At 35.1% G+C, this 13720-nt stretch overlaps 1 protein-coding gene across 14 annotated transcripts in view; it reads left to right on the forward strand.

The window, feature by feature from the left end:
* DMD (dystrophin) overlaps nucleotides 1-13720 on the forward strand; it is a 1045484-nt gene that overhangs the window by 725643 nt on the left and 306121 nt on the right. For all 14 annotated transcript variants that reach the window (XM_068179791.1, XM_068179794.1, XM_068179795.1 and 11 more), the window contains one exon: nucleotides 402-637. In XM_068179791.1, the coding sequence (XP_068035892.1) occupies nucleotides 402-637 (236 nt within the window). The remainder of the gene's footprint in view (nucleotides 1-401; nucleotides 638-13720) is intronic.

A 13720-nucleotide genomic window follows, 5' to 3' on the forward strand; every position in this document is an offset into this window, starting at 1 on the left:
ATATGTTGCATAGTCCAACCAACTTTTTTCAATCTGTCTTCTCACATAGAGAGATTTGACCACTACTAGATTTTGGGAAAATTACTCATGCCTCAATGACCTTTAGCAAGCGGTTCTTATTAAACTGTGAATACAGTTAGCTTTGTCCAGCTGGTCTTCTAAGGATAGAATTTGAATATGCTGAGAGTGCTGGATATTAAGCAGATATTACAATAGAAATATTGTGGAAAAAATGAATTAATATTTTCTTTTTGTTTTGATTTTTATATTTTCAGTAGAGATAATATTAAGAAATGGGCTTATTTCTATCTTATCCTTTCTATGGCATAAATTCTGAAATACTAAAAAAACATATATCATAGTTCATTTATTCAATAACTTAAGCTTTTTTTTTCTTTCAGTAACTCCTGGTGAAACTGTTGCTGTGGATACACAAACCAGGGTAACCAAGGAAACCACCACCTTCAAACCAGAAATGCCATCTTCTGTGCTTTTGGAGGTTCCAGCCTTGGCTGACTTCAATAAGGCATGGGCAGAACTCACTGACTGGCTGTCTCGACTGGATCGAGAGATAAAATCTCAGAGAGTGAAAGTAGGTGATCTTGATGACATCAACGACATGATCATCAAACAAAAGGTATGAGAAACACTGATTTTTCAAGTTGAAAGCCTCATGATCTTTGTTCTGTATTAAATCCTTTCAACAAGGAACACAGGAGAGATGGTAGGCTGCAATACATGTAGTTGTCACTTTAACTACTTTGTCCCATGAACACAATTATTGGATGAAATGTTTGGATAATTAATTGAGGAGGAAAGAAAAAGCAATCACTATTTTCTCTGGTACTTGAAGCAGATCTCTCTATCGTTCTGTTTTTTGTGTTGTAAGGGTATGCAAGCCAATGGTTGAAATATAAACTTTGTGAGAATAAAGGAATTGCATAGTAAGCTCCAGGTTGCCAGGAAGAAGATGACCCTGTTTCACACCTTTTTGTTATGTTACTTCTTAATAACTTTTTGAGAACCTTTCATGCTGCTGATCTTGGTTTATCAAAGGCTCCTCAGTTGTCTGAACAAAAAGAGTAGCTCATTAATGCAATTGTTTTGTCAGCAAAACTGCATCACTGCATCACTTACCTTTGAAAACACAGAAAAATAGGGAAATACATGTTTTAAGAGAAAAAAGGCTAAATTTTAGCTACTCAGTAGCAATAAAAGTAATTTTGTGTTATACAGCTCTAAAGTAATTACCTGCCTTCTAGATTTAGCATTGTTCAATATAAAAGATTTGCCTTGCCTGCACAAAACTTTTCAGTGCTAAATTTCCATTCAGTTCAGTTCTAAACTGAGTTTAGGATTCCCAATTATAAGATTCTGTTGTTTTTTCTCATCATCTTCCTCCTCATAAAAAAAAATCAGATTTATTATAAGGAAGATATTGATATTTTTTCTCTTTGCTTGAACTAGAAATAGAGGGAGAAAAAATGTATACATGTTATTGAGATTCTGTACTGAGAGTACATTTTAAAGAAAATATACTGATGTCTCATGGGATTCATTTTGCTTGTTTTCTTATACTTCCTTTTTTCCCCAGTATTTTAAACTATTTTTGAGAAATTTGGCTTGCTTTACCATCTAAATGAATTATATATAGAATTATATACTGCTTCATTAATAAAAATATCCTTAAAACAGAATGGATATAAGTGATAATTCCAGTGCCATCTGCACAAGGCATTAGGTTAAAATAGATGTTATGTCATTTGAAGAGGTTGATGGCCAAAGAAGACTTGTTTACACATTATCTTCTAGTGTTTATCAGAATAATATTGGTTTTAAATTTCATATTGTCAAATACTTGGTTCAGCATTATTCAGTTTTCTTACTTATACCTCACTTTAGCATATTATTCTGGCAGGCAAAATCCGTAGTTTGCTTCCTTCTGCAGATGTGTTTTACTTAAATATGAAATCAAATTATTAACTCTTCAGAATTTTAGTTAATATTATATATGTTTTAAAATTAACTACTTTATATTTGCATTTTATCTTAGTTCAAGGCTAAAATATTTTAACACTGCTGCAGTCTGCTCTTGGCTGGGTAGCCCTGTCTCTTTTCTGATGCCATGCTGTGCTGGTAACAAAACCAGCAGGAAAACTCTTTTTTGTCATGCTTACCTCTCTAATTGGCTGTGCAACAGAATGTGACATTTAATATATTCTCTGATGAAATGGAAGAACCAATGTCTATATATAGACTGCAGTTCTGTTAGCTGTCTCCTTCTTCTCTAATGATCATCTTAATATCACTTAAAACATGGAAATGAATGCCATGAAATATTTCATTCTTCTTGTAAATCTATCACTGGATTATTAGGTGAGATTAGCACAGACAATTTTCAAAACTGACAAAGAATTTTTAGGTTTCTCCAAAAAAAAAAAAAAAACAAACCAAAACCAAAAACAAAGCAACCTACCCTGCTTTCTAATGTGGGGAGTGTCTGCAGCAGTCTGTGAGCTGATGAAGTTGGACGTGTGGGTACTTGACTAATCCGAAAAGTCATGCCAGATATGATCTAAGCTGGAAATCCAAAAGTAGTGCTTACCTCCCCTGATCTGTACATTCCATAGAAGATTATAAGGATATTTTTCCTGTGGTTGTAATTTAAAAGTCATTGAAAGTCACCACACTGAATCGTGGTTTATTTGGAGAGTTTATTGCATCTTTACAGGTGTCTCAGTAAGATTTAATGAAAGTTCCATCCTTGTAGATTGACCTGGGGTTTTTTAAGTCAGTTCTTAGACTTTAAGTGTAAAATACCATCTAAACACAGCCAAACACTTTCCTTAAAAAAATGCATCATTACAGAGATAAATGTTTAAAGAAAGCTGTTTCATTATAAAACATCTCTAGCTGTTCACCCAGAATTTAGAATGCTTCAAACAGCTCATCCTGTTGCTTTGTTACCAAACCCTTACTGATTTTGGGTTTTGTTTCCATTTCATATTTACTTCAAAGCAGAGAGCCAGTAAATTGCAATGTCAGAGCAAACATTTTAAAATATAAGAAATCCCACATCCTGGCAGTGTATGTAACAGGCCAATTTTCCAAATTTTCAGGTAAATATAAGTGACGTTAGGTTGTCCTTTCTTTCACAGCAGCATGTAACATTGTTGAAGCTCCATTTCTGGGGGCGTTTTGGTTAAGTTCACTTCAATCTGATTGTATAAAGGATCACAGACACTAACTTTGCCATATTTTTCCTCCATAAAAGTTTAAGACATCATTAGCCCTCACTTGAACTTTGCTTGGAGCTGATCTCAGTGAATTGGCACTCTTGTGTGAATAGCACATACACTGGTTAATTATAGGACAATAAAACTCAAAAAAGAAAACTATTTTTAAAAAAGGCTTATTTTAGTGCCAGCTTACCCTTAATGAAAGAAAAAATACAAATTAAATTCTCCTAAGTGGTGCATATAATATATAGTAAAAGTAGTATACTAAAAGAATAGCATAATGGCTACTCATTTCTAATATACATAGTTAATTTTTCTGTCAAATGAGTGGTATACTTCAGGCAAATGCATTAAATATTTTATTCATCTATGATTGTGTATAACTTGTTAAACTCTGTATAATTAAACTAAAAGACACTAATAAGTATTTAGTAAAGATTTTTAGTACTAGCATTAGTGTCATCTGTGTTTTCATTAAAGGAAAATTATTATATTTTTCTCATCTGCTTGAAGAATGATGTTTTGTAGGATTTGATTCTTAAACAAAGAAATGTAGGGCAGGCTGATGAGAGACTGGTTTTGTTTCTTAAGATGAGAAATAATGCAAATAAAGGTCATGGGAAAGTCCATGGCTGTATAATATGCCATGATGTAGAGAGGTGAGGGACGTGACAAACTATGGTTTACCCAATTGCTTCAATTCACTGTCCTTACTTTAAAAAAATCAACATGCTTTATATTTGAAGGTCAGATGGGGGTTCTTCATAAAAGAGAAAATTGTGATGAACAGGATGATAAAATCAATTTTGCTACATGTTAAAAAGATGGAAACCTTACTTAAGATGCCAACAAGCCTTTGCTCAGAAACTCTGCTTTGGCATCCTATTTTGAGAAAGGTTTGCAGTAGCAATAGATTTCTATTTAACATAGTGAATCATAGAGGCTTTGCAAATCTTGGAGTTAATTAACAATGCTGTTCAAAGAGATCAGGAACTATAATCTCCTCAAATTTTGAATTCTCTCCATGGATTTTGCCAATGTATGCTGTCCATCCAATTTTTTTGTAACATATGTAGTTGAAAGCATGGCTTTTTATTGCATTGGATGAATATAGATTTTATATAGTAAAAGGTATTATAATAAGTAACATTACTAATAAATGGGACTACAATTTTCAATGCCTGCTTTTACTTATTGATTCTCAGGGTTGAATAGGTTGAATCTTCACTTTTAGGTGCAGTGGAGGGGACTGATCTGAAAAAAACAGTATTTATGTAGATTGAGACCAACCTAGTTACTGAGACTTTAAGCAGAGAACAGAAAAAGATACTTTCAGGTAATGATTTTTGTCATCCCAAAGTAGTCATCCAAAGAGATGCAGAGAACTTATTTCTGTCTAATTAATTTGTCACTATTCAAAAAAGGTAGGTTTGATCATCTGTCAGTTAGAGAAGTAAACAAATCTTGAATGAGGAAATGTTTTCACTTTTAATTGTAATTGATTTTTTAATAGTTGAGAATCTTTTCCAGAAAATGGATAGTAAAATAGCAGTTAAGGAAAAGTATTTGTTTATAAACTGCAGAAAAAAAGAGTAGGCTTAACTTACGTTTATTCCTCTTGTCTGAGTATTTTTTCTCTATCCTTTCCCATGGTTACATACCATGCATTTTGGTATACAACTTAAATGTGCATTTTCATATGCAACCTTACAATAATATTGAGATAGGGCAGAAGGGGAAGTTTTCTGTCCAATCCGTGTTCCAACATCCATTTATGTGGAAATAAAAATATAGTTTTCCAAACTTATATCCTGTTATTACAGAAGCAACTGTAAGTTCCAAATTAAAATTTGCAGTTCTGCATTACTGAGTGTGAATCAGTGTACTCTAGATGTGCCTGTGTTGAATGAGAAGTTGTAGTTACAGAAAAAGGCTTTTGCTCTGTCCATATAGCTTTTGTCAGAAGTGTGAGCTGTAGGCAAGGTGGAGTCTTCACCCTTTTGGCTAGTGTACTTTAAGGCCTACAGAGTTTTGCAGAAGTTTCATTTTAGTGACAAATGCATAAAAATATCCATGTAGTGCATCCTCAGATAATGTACTGTAAAAGAACATGACAGAAGATTTTACACTCGGATCTGAACATTTCCAGTTCCTGTGATGTGCTTAAAGGGAAGAGTTTGCTATTCCAGAATCCAAGTGTGGTGCCAGCTAGTTGGGAATTTACATTCACACTTTCTGAATAAAACTTCAAGAGCATATTTGCACCATCCCTCACTCTGTGCTGTCATGATGCTTTGAGGGTTGTTTTCAAATATTCTAGGATCTTCTTTTTTCATATGAATACACAACTGCAGACTTTCCCTGTGTCACCCTTGGACCAGGATAAACTATCCTGATAAAGCAGGGCTGGAGCTGAAACTGATTCTGCAGCATGTTGGATGACTCACTGGTATTCTTGTGCATCCTCTCTGATACCATAACCCTACAGATGACTTTATGGGTTAAGTGGTGTGCAAAACCTCACTTACCTCTATGAAATTCACTCTAGGATATAGCTGCTCAGGAGACACTATCATTATTCTATGTGTATTTCAGAGTGTCGTTGTTGTTGTATTTAATATGGGATATCTAGTGGAATTCTTCGTTTATGCAGTCATGCTGTTGCATTTCTGAAAATACTTCTAATATGTGAAAGTACTGGAACTCTGTTTTCGGTTTTTGAAGTGAACAAAAAAACTAATGAATGAACAGATTTCTAAATATATTAATGTATTATTATGAATTTAAAGTTACAAGATTTGTGGTCCTGAAAGGCTTTTGCTCTTTTGCGGAACAGAGGAAAATGAAAAAATGTCTATCAGCTTTCCAGTTTCTTTCTAAAGATTAGAAAATGCAGTAGGATGCTCTAGAGGGCCTGGAAATCTGAGTCTTTAAAGGGAAAGGCAAGCAAAAAAGATCTATTAGTTGGAAAATTGAACCTCAAGGGATATAGAATATGTGTCAGGAGACTATTTTTTTAATACTTTGTTGAACAAAAAGACAGCTGATATTTTAAACTAGCTTGGCCAGCTCATTACTGTGTGCTACAGAGTAGATTTGTTTTCTGCAACAGTAAAAGAAAATGTCTAAACACTGTCTTTTGGAGTGTGATTAAAAGCTATTTCTTTATTTCTCTATTATGTAAATTATTAGGACATGCATAAAAGTGGTACCTCTAAGGATCTGATTCTAAACTCATTGAAGTAAAAGAGCTACTTTCCTCATTTTTCTATTAGTTTTCAGTCAGGCTGTAGATCACCAGCCAAACAAAAAACAATGTAACAGTTGTGCCTCTTCCTCTTTTTGCTTTTATTGTTGTGAAATAATTTGGGGGGATTTTTTTACAATTCTGGACAAAGATAAATTTTCATGATGAATACAACTGGCATCCTGTTCAGCAGGGAAAGGATAAGAGTGTAGCAACTCAATTTTGTTTGCATCAATATGTTGAGTATTAGAAGTATCAGCTTTTCATTAGGGCTGCATTTTTTCAGTAGCTTTTTTTTTTTAATTTCTGAGTCTGACCTATGTTATATGTATAAATTACCTATTCCATCAGCACTGGATCTTACATTATCTACTTTTTTAAATTCAAATCATACTTTTGTTTTTTGCTTTCGTTCCACCAATATGCGCAGCTTAGAGACCCTGCTGCACAAGGTCCTCCACAAATGCACCATGGGTATGGAAAGGTTTTTACAGCTGTGTGCTGTCCACAGAGACATGGGAAAATCCTGCTGTGCTGGAAAGTGTAAAAACTCCCTAAACCCTCATGAGTTCTATGTGTGCCCAGCCAGCATAAAAATGCCTAACTAGATTCTGGGCTGAATTTAATGCAGCCCTCACCAATATGTTGAGGGAAGGGATCATTCCTCTTTAATCAACCTTTGGGAAGCACCTGGAGTTATGTGTCTGGTTTGGGCTGCCCAGTGTGCAGGAAAGACATGCAGGGAGTCCAGGGAAGAACCAGTAATGTGGTCAGGGGCAGGAGAGCACCTGATAAATGAGGAGGGGCTGAACCGGTCTTGCTCAGCCTGGACAGAGCTCAGGAGGCACCTGCTTGCTCTCTGCAGCCATGAGATGGGAGTTTGTAGAGGAGACAGAGCCAGACTCTTCTTAAAGGTTCCCAGCAGAAGGATGAGAGACAAGAGACACATGCTGCAGCAAAAGGAATTCTGCTGAAATACTACCAAAAAAAAAAAAAAAAAAAAGGTGCATGATGAACATAATGAAACACTGGAACAAGCTGTCCAGAGATGTTAAGGATTCTCCATCCTTGGAGCTATTCATCACAAAACTGCATAGGGCCTTGTGTGACCTCTTGATGTGACTCTGAATTTGGCCACATTTGAGCAGTAGCTGAGCAAGATGATCTGCAAAGGCGACTTCCAAGAAAATTTTTTCTGTCATTATATATAAATGCTATTGTCAAATGGATTCTGTGTTCTATACCTTGTCAGTGAAACATGCTTTAAATGAAGGAAATCATGGCTTTATTTCCTACTTTGTAACCCTCCCACCTCAGCTGTGATTTGCTTTAAGGGCTGGAGAAGTCCTGTTAAAATTTAGACAATTTCTTTTTAGTTCTAGATAGTTGTGAGGATCTGCTAAGACAGTTACACAAATTTTAGGGGGCTTTATTTTTGTACCAATATTGATATATGCTATTAGAAGTAGTAACAAGAAAATATAAGAGTGGCTTTGGTTTTATTCAGAAATTGTGGGAAACATAAAAGCAGCTTGTTTCTAAGTAATGATGCAATGTATAAAATTCTAATCTAGCTGTAATAATAAAATGCAAATTAAAACTAGGGGGAACAATTGTATATTTGCTCATTTGATATATGAGGAGATGGTGTTCCTCTTGAAGAAATACGTTTTCTTCTGTAAGAAAATAAAAAGATCAAATCCCAGCAGACCTCCCTAATGGAGCTGATCTTGAAATACAGTTCTTTTATGTGGAAAAGAAAATGACCCCAGAATTTAAACTAAAAAATCTGTGATCTTGAAATGTGCCCTACTGGTTTCTCAATGTGCCAAGGGTATTCTGATACTTCTATAAACACATCCAAATACTGATCTAGATTCAGGGTTTATCTAGCAGATGGACAATTCCCTCTTGAGGCAGAACAGCCAGCAGTGTCATTATCATCCTTTTTCATGAAGGTATTGTTTAAAAAAACGTCACTAGCTTTTAAAACATGTAGTATAAGCTTTAAAATAAGTCATTTCTAGTAACTTATCTCTACTGCAGTAAGCACAATTCTTGGAATTCCATTTTCTCTTTTCCCAGTAGAATTCTATAATACATTTTTGCACTTAGTGAAGCTCTCATGGAGAGTTCTCAGTTGACTTACATGTAGATATTGTTTTATAACACTCACGTTAAGTAATAAAAACCACTCAAATAATACATAATACTCAAATGCAAGGAGACAAACATCTTAACTCACTCCAGTGCAATATTTAAATTTTGTGCTATGTAGAGCTGCTTACAAGTGAAAGGGAAAATTTTAAAAAACTCTGTAAGAGAGGCTTAAAGGCGTATTTTTATTCAGGATCATCCGGTTCTTGAAAAATATTCTCTATTCCCTAACCATTATACACTTTTGTTTTTCATGTGACCCACCTTGAGCTGGGTGCTGTCACTAGATTTAAGGTAAATAAACGGTACGTTCTGTCAGTTCTGGCAAGGCAGTGAAATAGTGGGGGATAGAACTGCACCTTGCAAAGTTGGCACTATGGGGGGAATTCAGGAAAGATGAAAACTGTGCTTGGAACTTGTTTCCCTTGGCCCCACCTTCTTCACCTTTGTGGAACATGGCCTGTTTTCTGTCTGGAGTCCACTTTGGCTCATCTCTTCCTCAACATATTCTCCTTTTCTGTATGCTAAATTGAATTTTGTATGCAGAAGATAAGGACAAAATGTCTGATTTTGCCTATCCTGTCTAACTTTTCTTAATGATGAGCAACATGTTGAAGTAGCCTTAGATTCTAGCACTTCAAGACTCTCTTTTCCTTTCTCTAGTTAGGGATGCTGGGGGATGGGGCTTTATGTTTATTTTTTCTTTTGTTTGATATAGATCAAATAGGAGTAAAATTTGTTTTGTTCAATATCCTTCATGACTGTCAAAATAAAATGAAAAACTTCTTATTAGCAGGGAGAAAAATTACAGTGTAAATAGAATATTAATTTTTCAGTCTACTACTGCAATGAAATCCTAGAAAATGGCTGAATGCACACGCAGCTTAAAATACAAAAGTACTTCTACTAAAAGCAATAGGACTGTTTTCCTCAAGAAAGAGACATTAAAGTATTTTTCCGAATTGAAAGAGAGAATTCAGTTCTTCATGTAATCAAGTGCTGAAGGAGTACTTAATTTAAAAAAACCCTGGTTTTGTAGTAAGTGTGGACCATTTCACATTACTCCAGGCTCTCATCTGTCTCTGTTGCCAACTGATACAATAAGCAAGGTAACAAATCAATCTCAGAACTGTATTCTGCTGCTTTTGTGGACCATTTTTCTTAGTGAGCTAAAAGATCAATTTAACTGCTCACCAAGGCACTCCTAATGGTTAGATGCTTTATGCCTACAGGAAGGATTTTCTCCAGCCAAATATGAGAGACATACATGAGATTTAGTCACTTCAGACAGTTCCCAACTTCCTTTTTCATGCTTCTGGCTTTGTCAGATTCTTCAGATGAATTGTTAAATATGGAATTCACCCTGGGTTTCATGCAGTGAGGTGAGGGGAATTGTTTCCTGGAGTGGCTTCTTTCTCTCAATACACAAGCTCAGGTATAAATACCTACCTCCATTTGGTCTCACTCATCTCCACCCCTGTGGAGGAGCAGTTTTCTGCTGGAAAACATGACAGGGCCAGAACATTCCACTGGGAATGAAGCAACTCAATGACTGTCCCAAGGAGAATTCCTGACACAACCCTGCAAACCAAGCACTTTTCCTGGATTGTGAAACAGCCAGTCCCTACCATTTGTTAGCACAAATAAGCTTTTGGATATCCAGACCAAAGGCACTCATTTTACTCCATTGGGACACTGAAGAATTCCCTGATTTATCTCTCTTTCCTCTATCCATTTCTTTGTCACCCTTGAAGGCCACAGTTCCAAGTTTTAGTTTAATTTGATTTTAGTATTAAAAAAACCCAACTCAACCCCCCAAAACAAAACTACAAAAAATTTTGTTCTAATATTAGCAATGGTAAAGTGAAAAGCTGTATTTTGATACTCAAAGTGGCTTCTTTTTGATGTTTTAACAGAACAGCTTGACACTTTCCTTCTGTGAGAAACAAAATTAGGATCAGCAGTTGTTTCTAATTAGAGGAGAAGCTGGTTTTGATATTTTTGAAAAAAATGGTTCTAAGGTAACACAAATACCCTGTTTTATTTTTCTTTCATGTTCAGAAAAATATCTGGTATGTTTTTTGACCAAAAAAACAAGGAAGTTAAAATGAAGAAATAATAAGCAGAAGGTGAATTTCAGCATTTTCCTCTTTGTGGGAAGAATGATGTTTTTCTGGGCTATTGTGAGTTACCAGTTATGTCTCACTGCATATGTCATGGAATATTTTAATCAGACAGACAGTTTTAAAGGTGACATGATGTGTGATGATATCTCAGGGTAAATGTCCAACCTTTTGACATATGTTTGACCATTTTCCTTTCTGGTATTTAATCAGTGTGTCCTAAATTCCTGCCGTGCATTGGGATCAGCACTGATAACATTTTAAATGTTATTATAAATCCTTCTACTCCTTCATATGTGGCCCATATGGCATAATATTTCTGATGAAAACTGGTATATGTGGCACACTCCTATAATGTCATTCAGATGTGGGATTCAGCTCTGACAGAGTGGTTGTGTTTTGCAGAGAAATGATGGTGCATCTGAAAACATAAAAACTATTAGCTTTTTTGCTGGTAGTGTGGTTTGGGGTGGTGCTTCCCTCCCACCTGGACCTGTCATTGAGGCATGTGATAAAAAACAACACTGATGCTAGGGAATCACAGCGTATCTGTGCTCACTGTGAAAGCTTGGCATCAAAGTGCTGTGAGACAGTTGATAAAATCAACTCCCTCAGCCATTTGTATTTTGTATTCCTTGACTAATTTAGAGGCAAAAAAAAAAAAAAAAAAAAAAAAAAGCAAATTCAGTATTTATTTGCTAAAGAGGATTTCCCATGCACTTTTTTACAAGTCATGGGGATGTTCTTTGGAGGCAGCAGAATCTGAACTGGGGTTGAGCACAGCCAAGTGGCCCTTCTGGTCAGTGACTGTAATATGTATATCAGGCCTGATGTTATGAACCCAAAAATAACACTTCTGTGTTCCTGTACTAAATGTCCCAGAGCTACATAAACCTGCAATATAATCCACAACAGACATTGTTGATATGAGTGATTTAGTGACAGAAAGGTTCACAAAAAAGAATTAGTGGTATTTTTTGCATTTAAATTATAGTACTGATAAGGTGCTTGTGGATGAAAAAACTTGCATATTTATATGGAATTTCAACCAGGATTTAGATCATAGTTCTGAGCTGAGCAAAAAAGGTGAAATTGTCTCGCTTTTCTTGTGACTGGTTAAGAGAAGACAAGAATGATGGATTAAATGTAGGTGGAGAGGAAATGGTAGGAAAACCAATGTAATTGTTGAATTGGAAAAGTTTGCAAGACTCTTCGTTTGTCTTCTCTAAGACATAGTTGTATAAAGGTCTGTATTGGTGAAGTGTAAAAATTCAGGGAAGGAGAAAGGTTTGTAACATAGAAATGCTCTTGGTTTTTATCTAGATTAGTATATGCAAATTTAATATCACCATATTTCCCTCCCCCATCTCCTCCTCTTCCTGCTAGACTGCAGAAGTATTTAGGACAAACATCACCTGCCTTCTGAGAAGAATATCTTACAAGTATCTTTCTTTGACTCTTTTTAGCCACATATGCTGAGATTAAAGAAGATCTTTCATATTGAAACTTCTATTCAGTCATGTTAGTTAATTTTGTTTATTAGTTTCTATGTTTTTATTAATTTTTTTCCCACTTTTTCTTATCAAGGTGTGATTAATATATTTTACTTAATTATGATAATTTTTGTATGAATTTAATAATTTTGTATGTCTCTAATAATTAGAATGGTTTATACATAAGCCAGAATTTTAAGTGGAATCTAAGGGAGCTGTGCACATGACTTTTCATTTCCTTGGGTTCTCATTACCCAATTCCTTTGAAATTCTTTCATTAGCCAATCTTAAAATCACAAATCTTAATTAAAATAACAGGACAGCCTTTGGAGACCGCTTAGCATAGAATACAAAGCATTTAGTTTTTATTATGAGAAAATTGGGAGTTTTCCACTGCAGGGTTCACAGGAAATGTGTTCTCTTGACTTCATGCTTCATTGTATGGCCATTTCTGAATTCCATGGGTTATATGATCATTGTTAGGCTTTGCTGTAGGATTGATCTTCAGGGATGCTATTAAACAATATATAGGATAAATGATTCTTTATCCTGTTTTGGATGATGGGTAAATCACCATTTATATTATCATTTTGAACCCTCTTTCCCTCTACTGCCATTGCATAATAAGACTTTTTCACTGTAATTATCATTTTCAGCACAAAAACTACATAAATAGTAGATTATTTTTTTAGTACTATCTCAGCAAGAAAAGAATGAACAGCAGGACTCGTTTCCAGTTCCCTGTACTTCAAAAGAATTGTAATGGATTATTTAAAATAATGTGAAAACAAGCATTTTTTCACAATACTCAACAGAAAATTATGATCTTTTCCTTTTAGTGCTTTGCTACTGATGCTTCTCCTTGGAGACATTCTGACTTCATTTCAATCTGCCTCTGTAATTATTTTTTTCCTTTATTTTCCAAATTTATTTCAATTTTGCCTGTGAGGGATGCACTGTTAGGAAGGTAACACGGCATAGAGGATGCCAGTCCCTGTAAGGGTTGACCATGACAAACTGTTCCTGGGCAGCTACCTGCTGCCAGTATTCTGTCTGCTGGTGTTCTTCCCTTCTGCTGGTTGTCTGGTGTTCTGGAGAGGGAAAGAAAAAGAAAATCAAACTGGGAAGAGGTTCAATGAAACAATTCAGAAATAACTGCTAAGCACTGTAGAGGTTAAAAGTTAAAATTACTTTTTAGTTCTAATTTTATGGTCTGCACTGAAGTAAAGTTCAGGTAATGAAAGATGGAATTAACTATACTATAATATGACTATATTTTCTTATGTTTGATAATAACTTTCATTTTTAGAGGCTTTTAGATAAAGTGTCCACATCAATGTGGAAAGCTGCTTTTTGTGAGAAAATAATTGAGAAATGTAAGATTTTTTTTATCAGATTCAGCCACAATTCTGTCTGGCACATTACCAATGATCCAGGAAAATACTCTGTTACAATTCTGAA

This window comes from Anomalospiza imberbis, chromosome 2 (genome assembly GCF_031753505.1).
Source record: "Anomalospiza imberbis isolate Cuckoo-Finch-1a 21T00152 chromosome 2, ASM3175350v1, whole genome shotgun sequence".
In the NCBI taxonomy this organism is placed as follows: Eukaryota; Metazoa; Chordata; class Aves; order Passeriformes; family Viduidae; genus Anomalospiza; species Anomalospiza imberbis.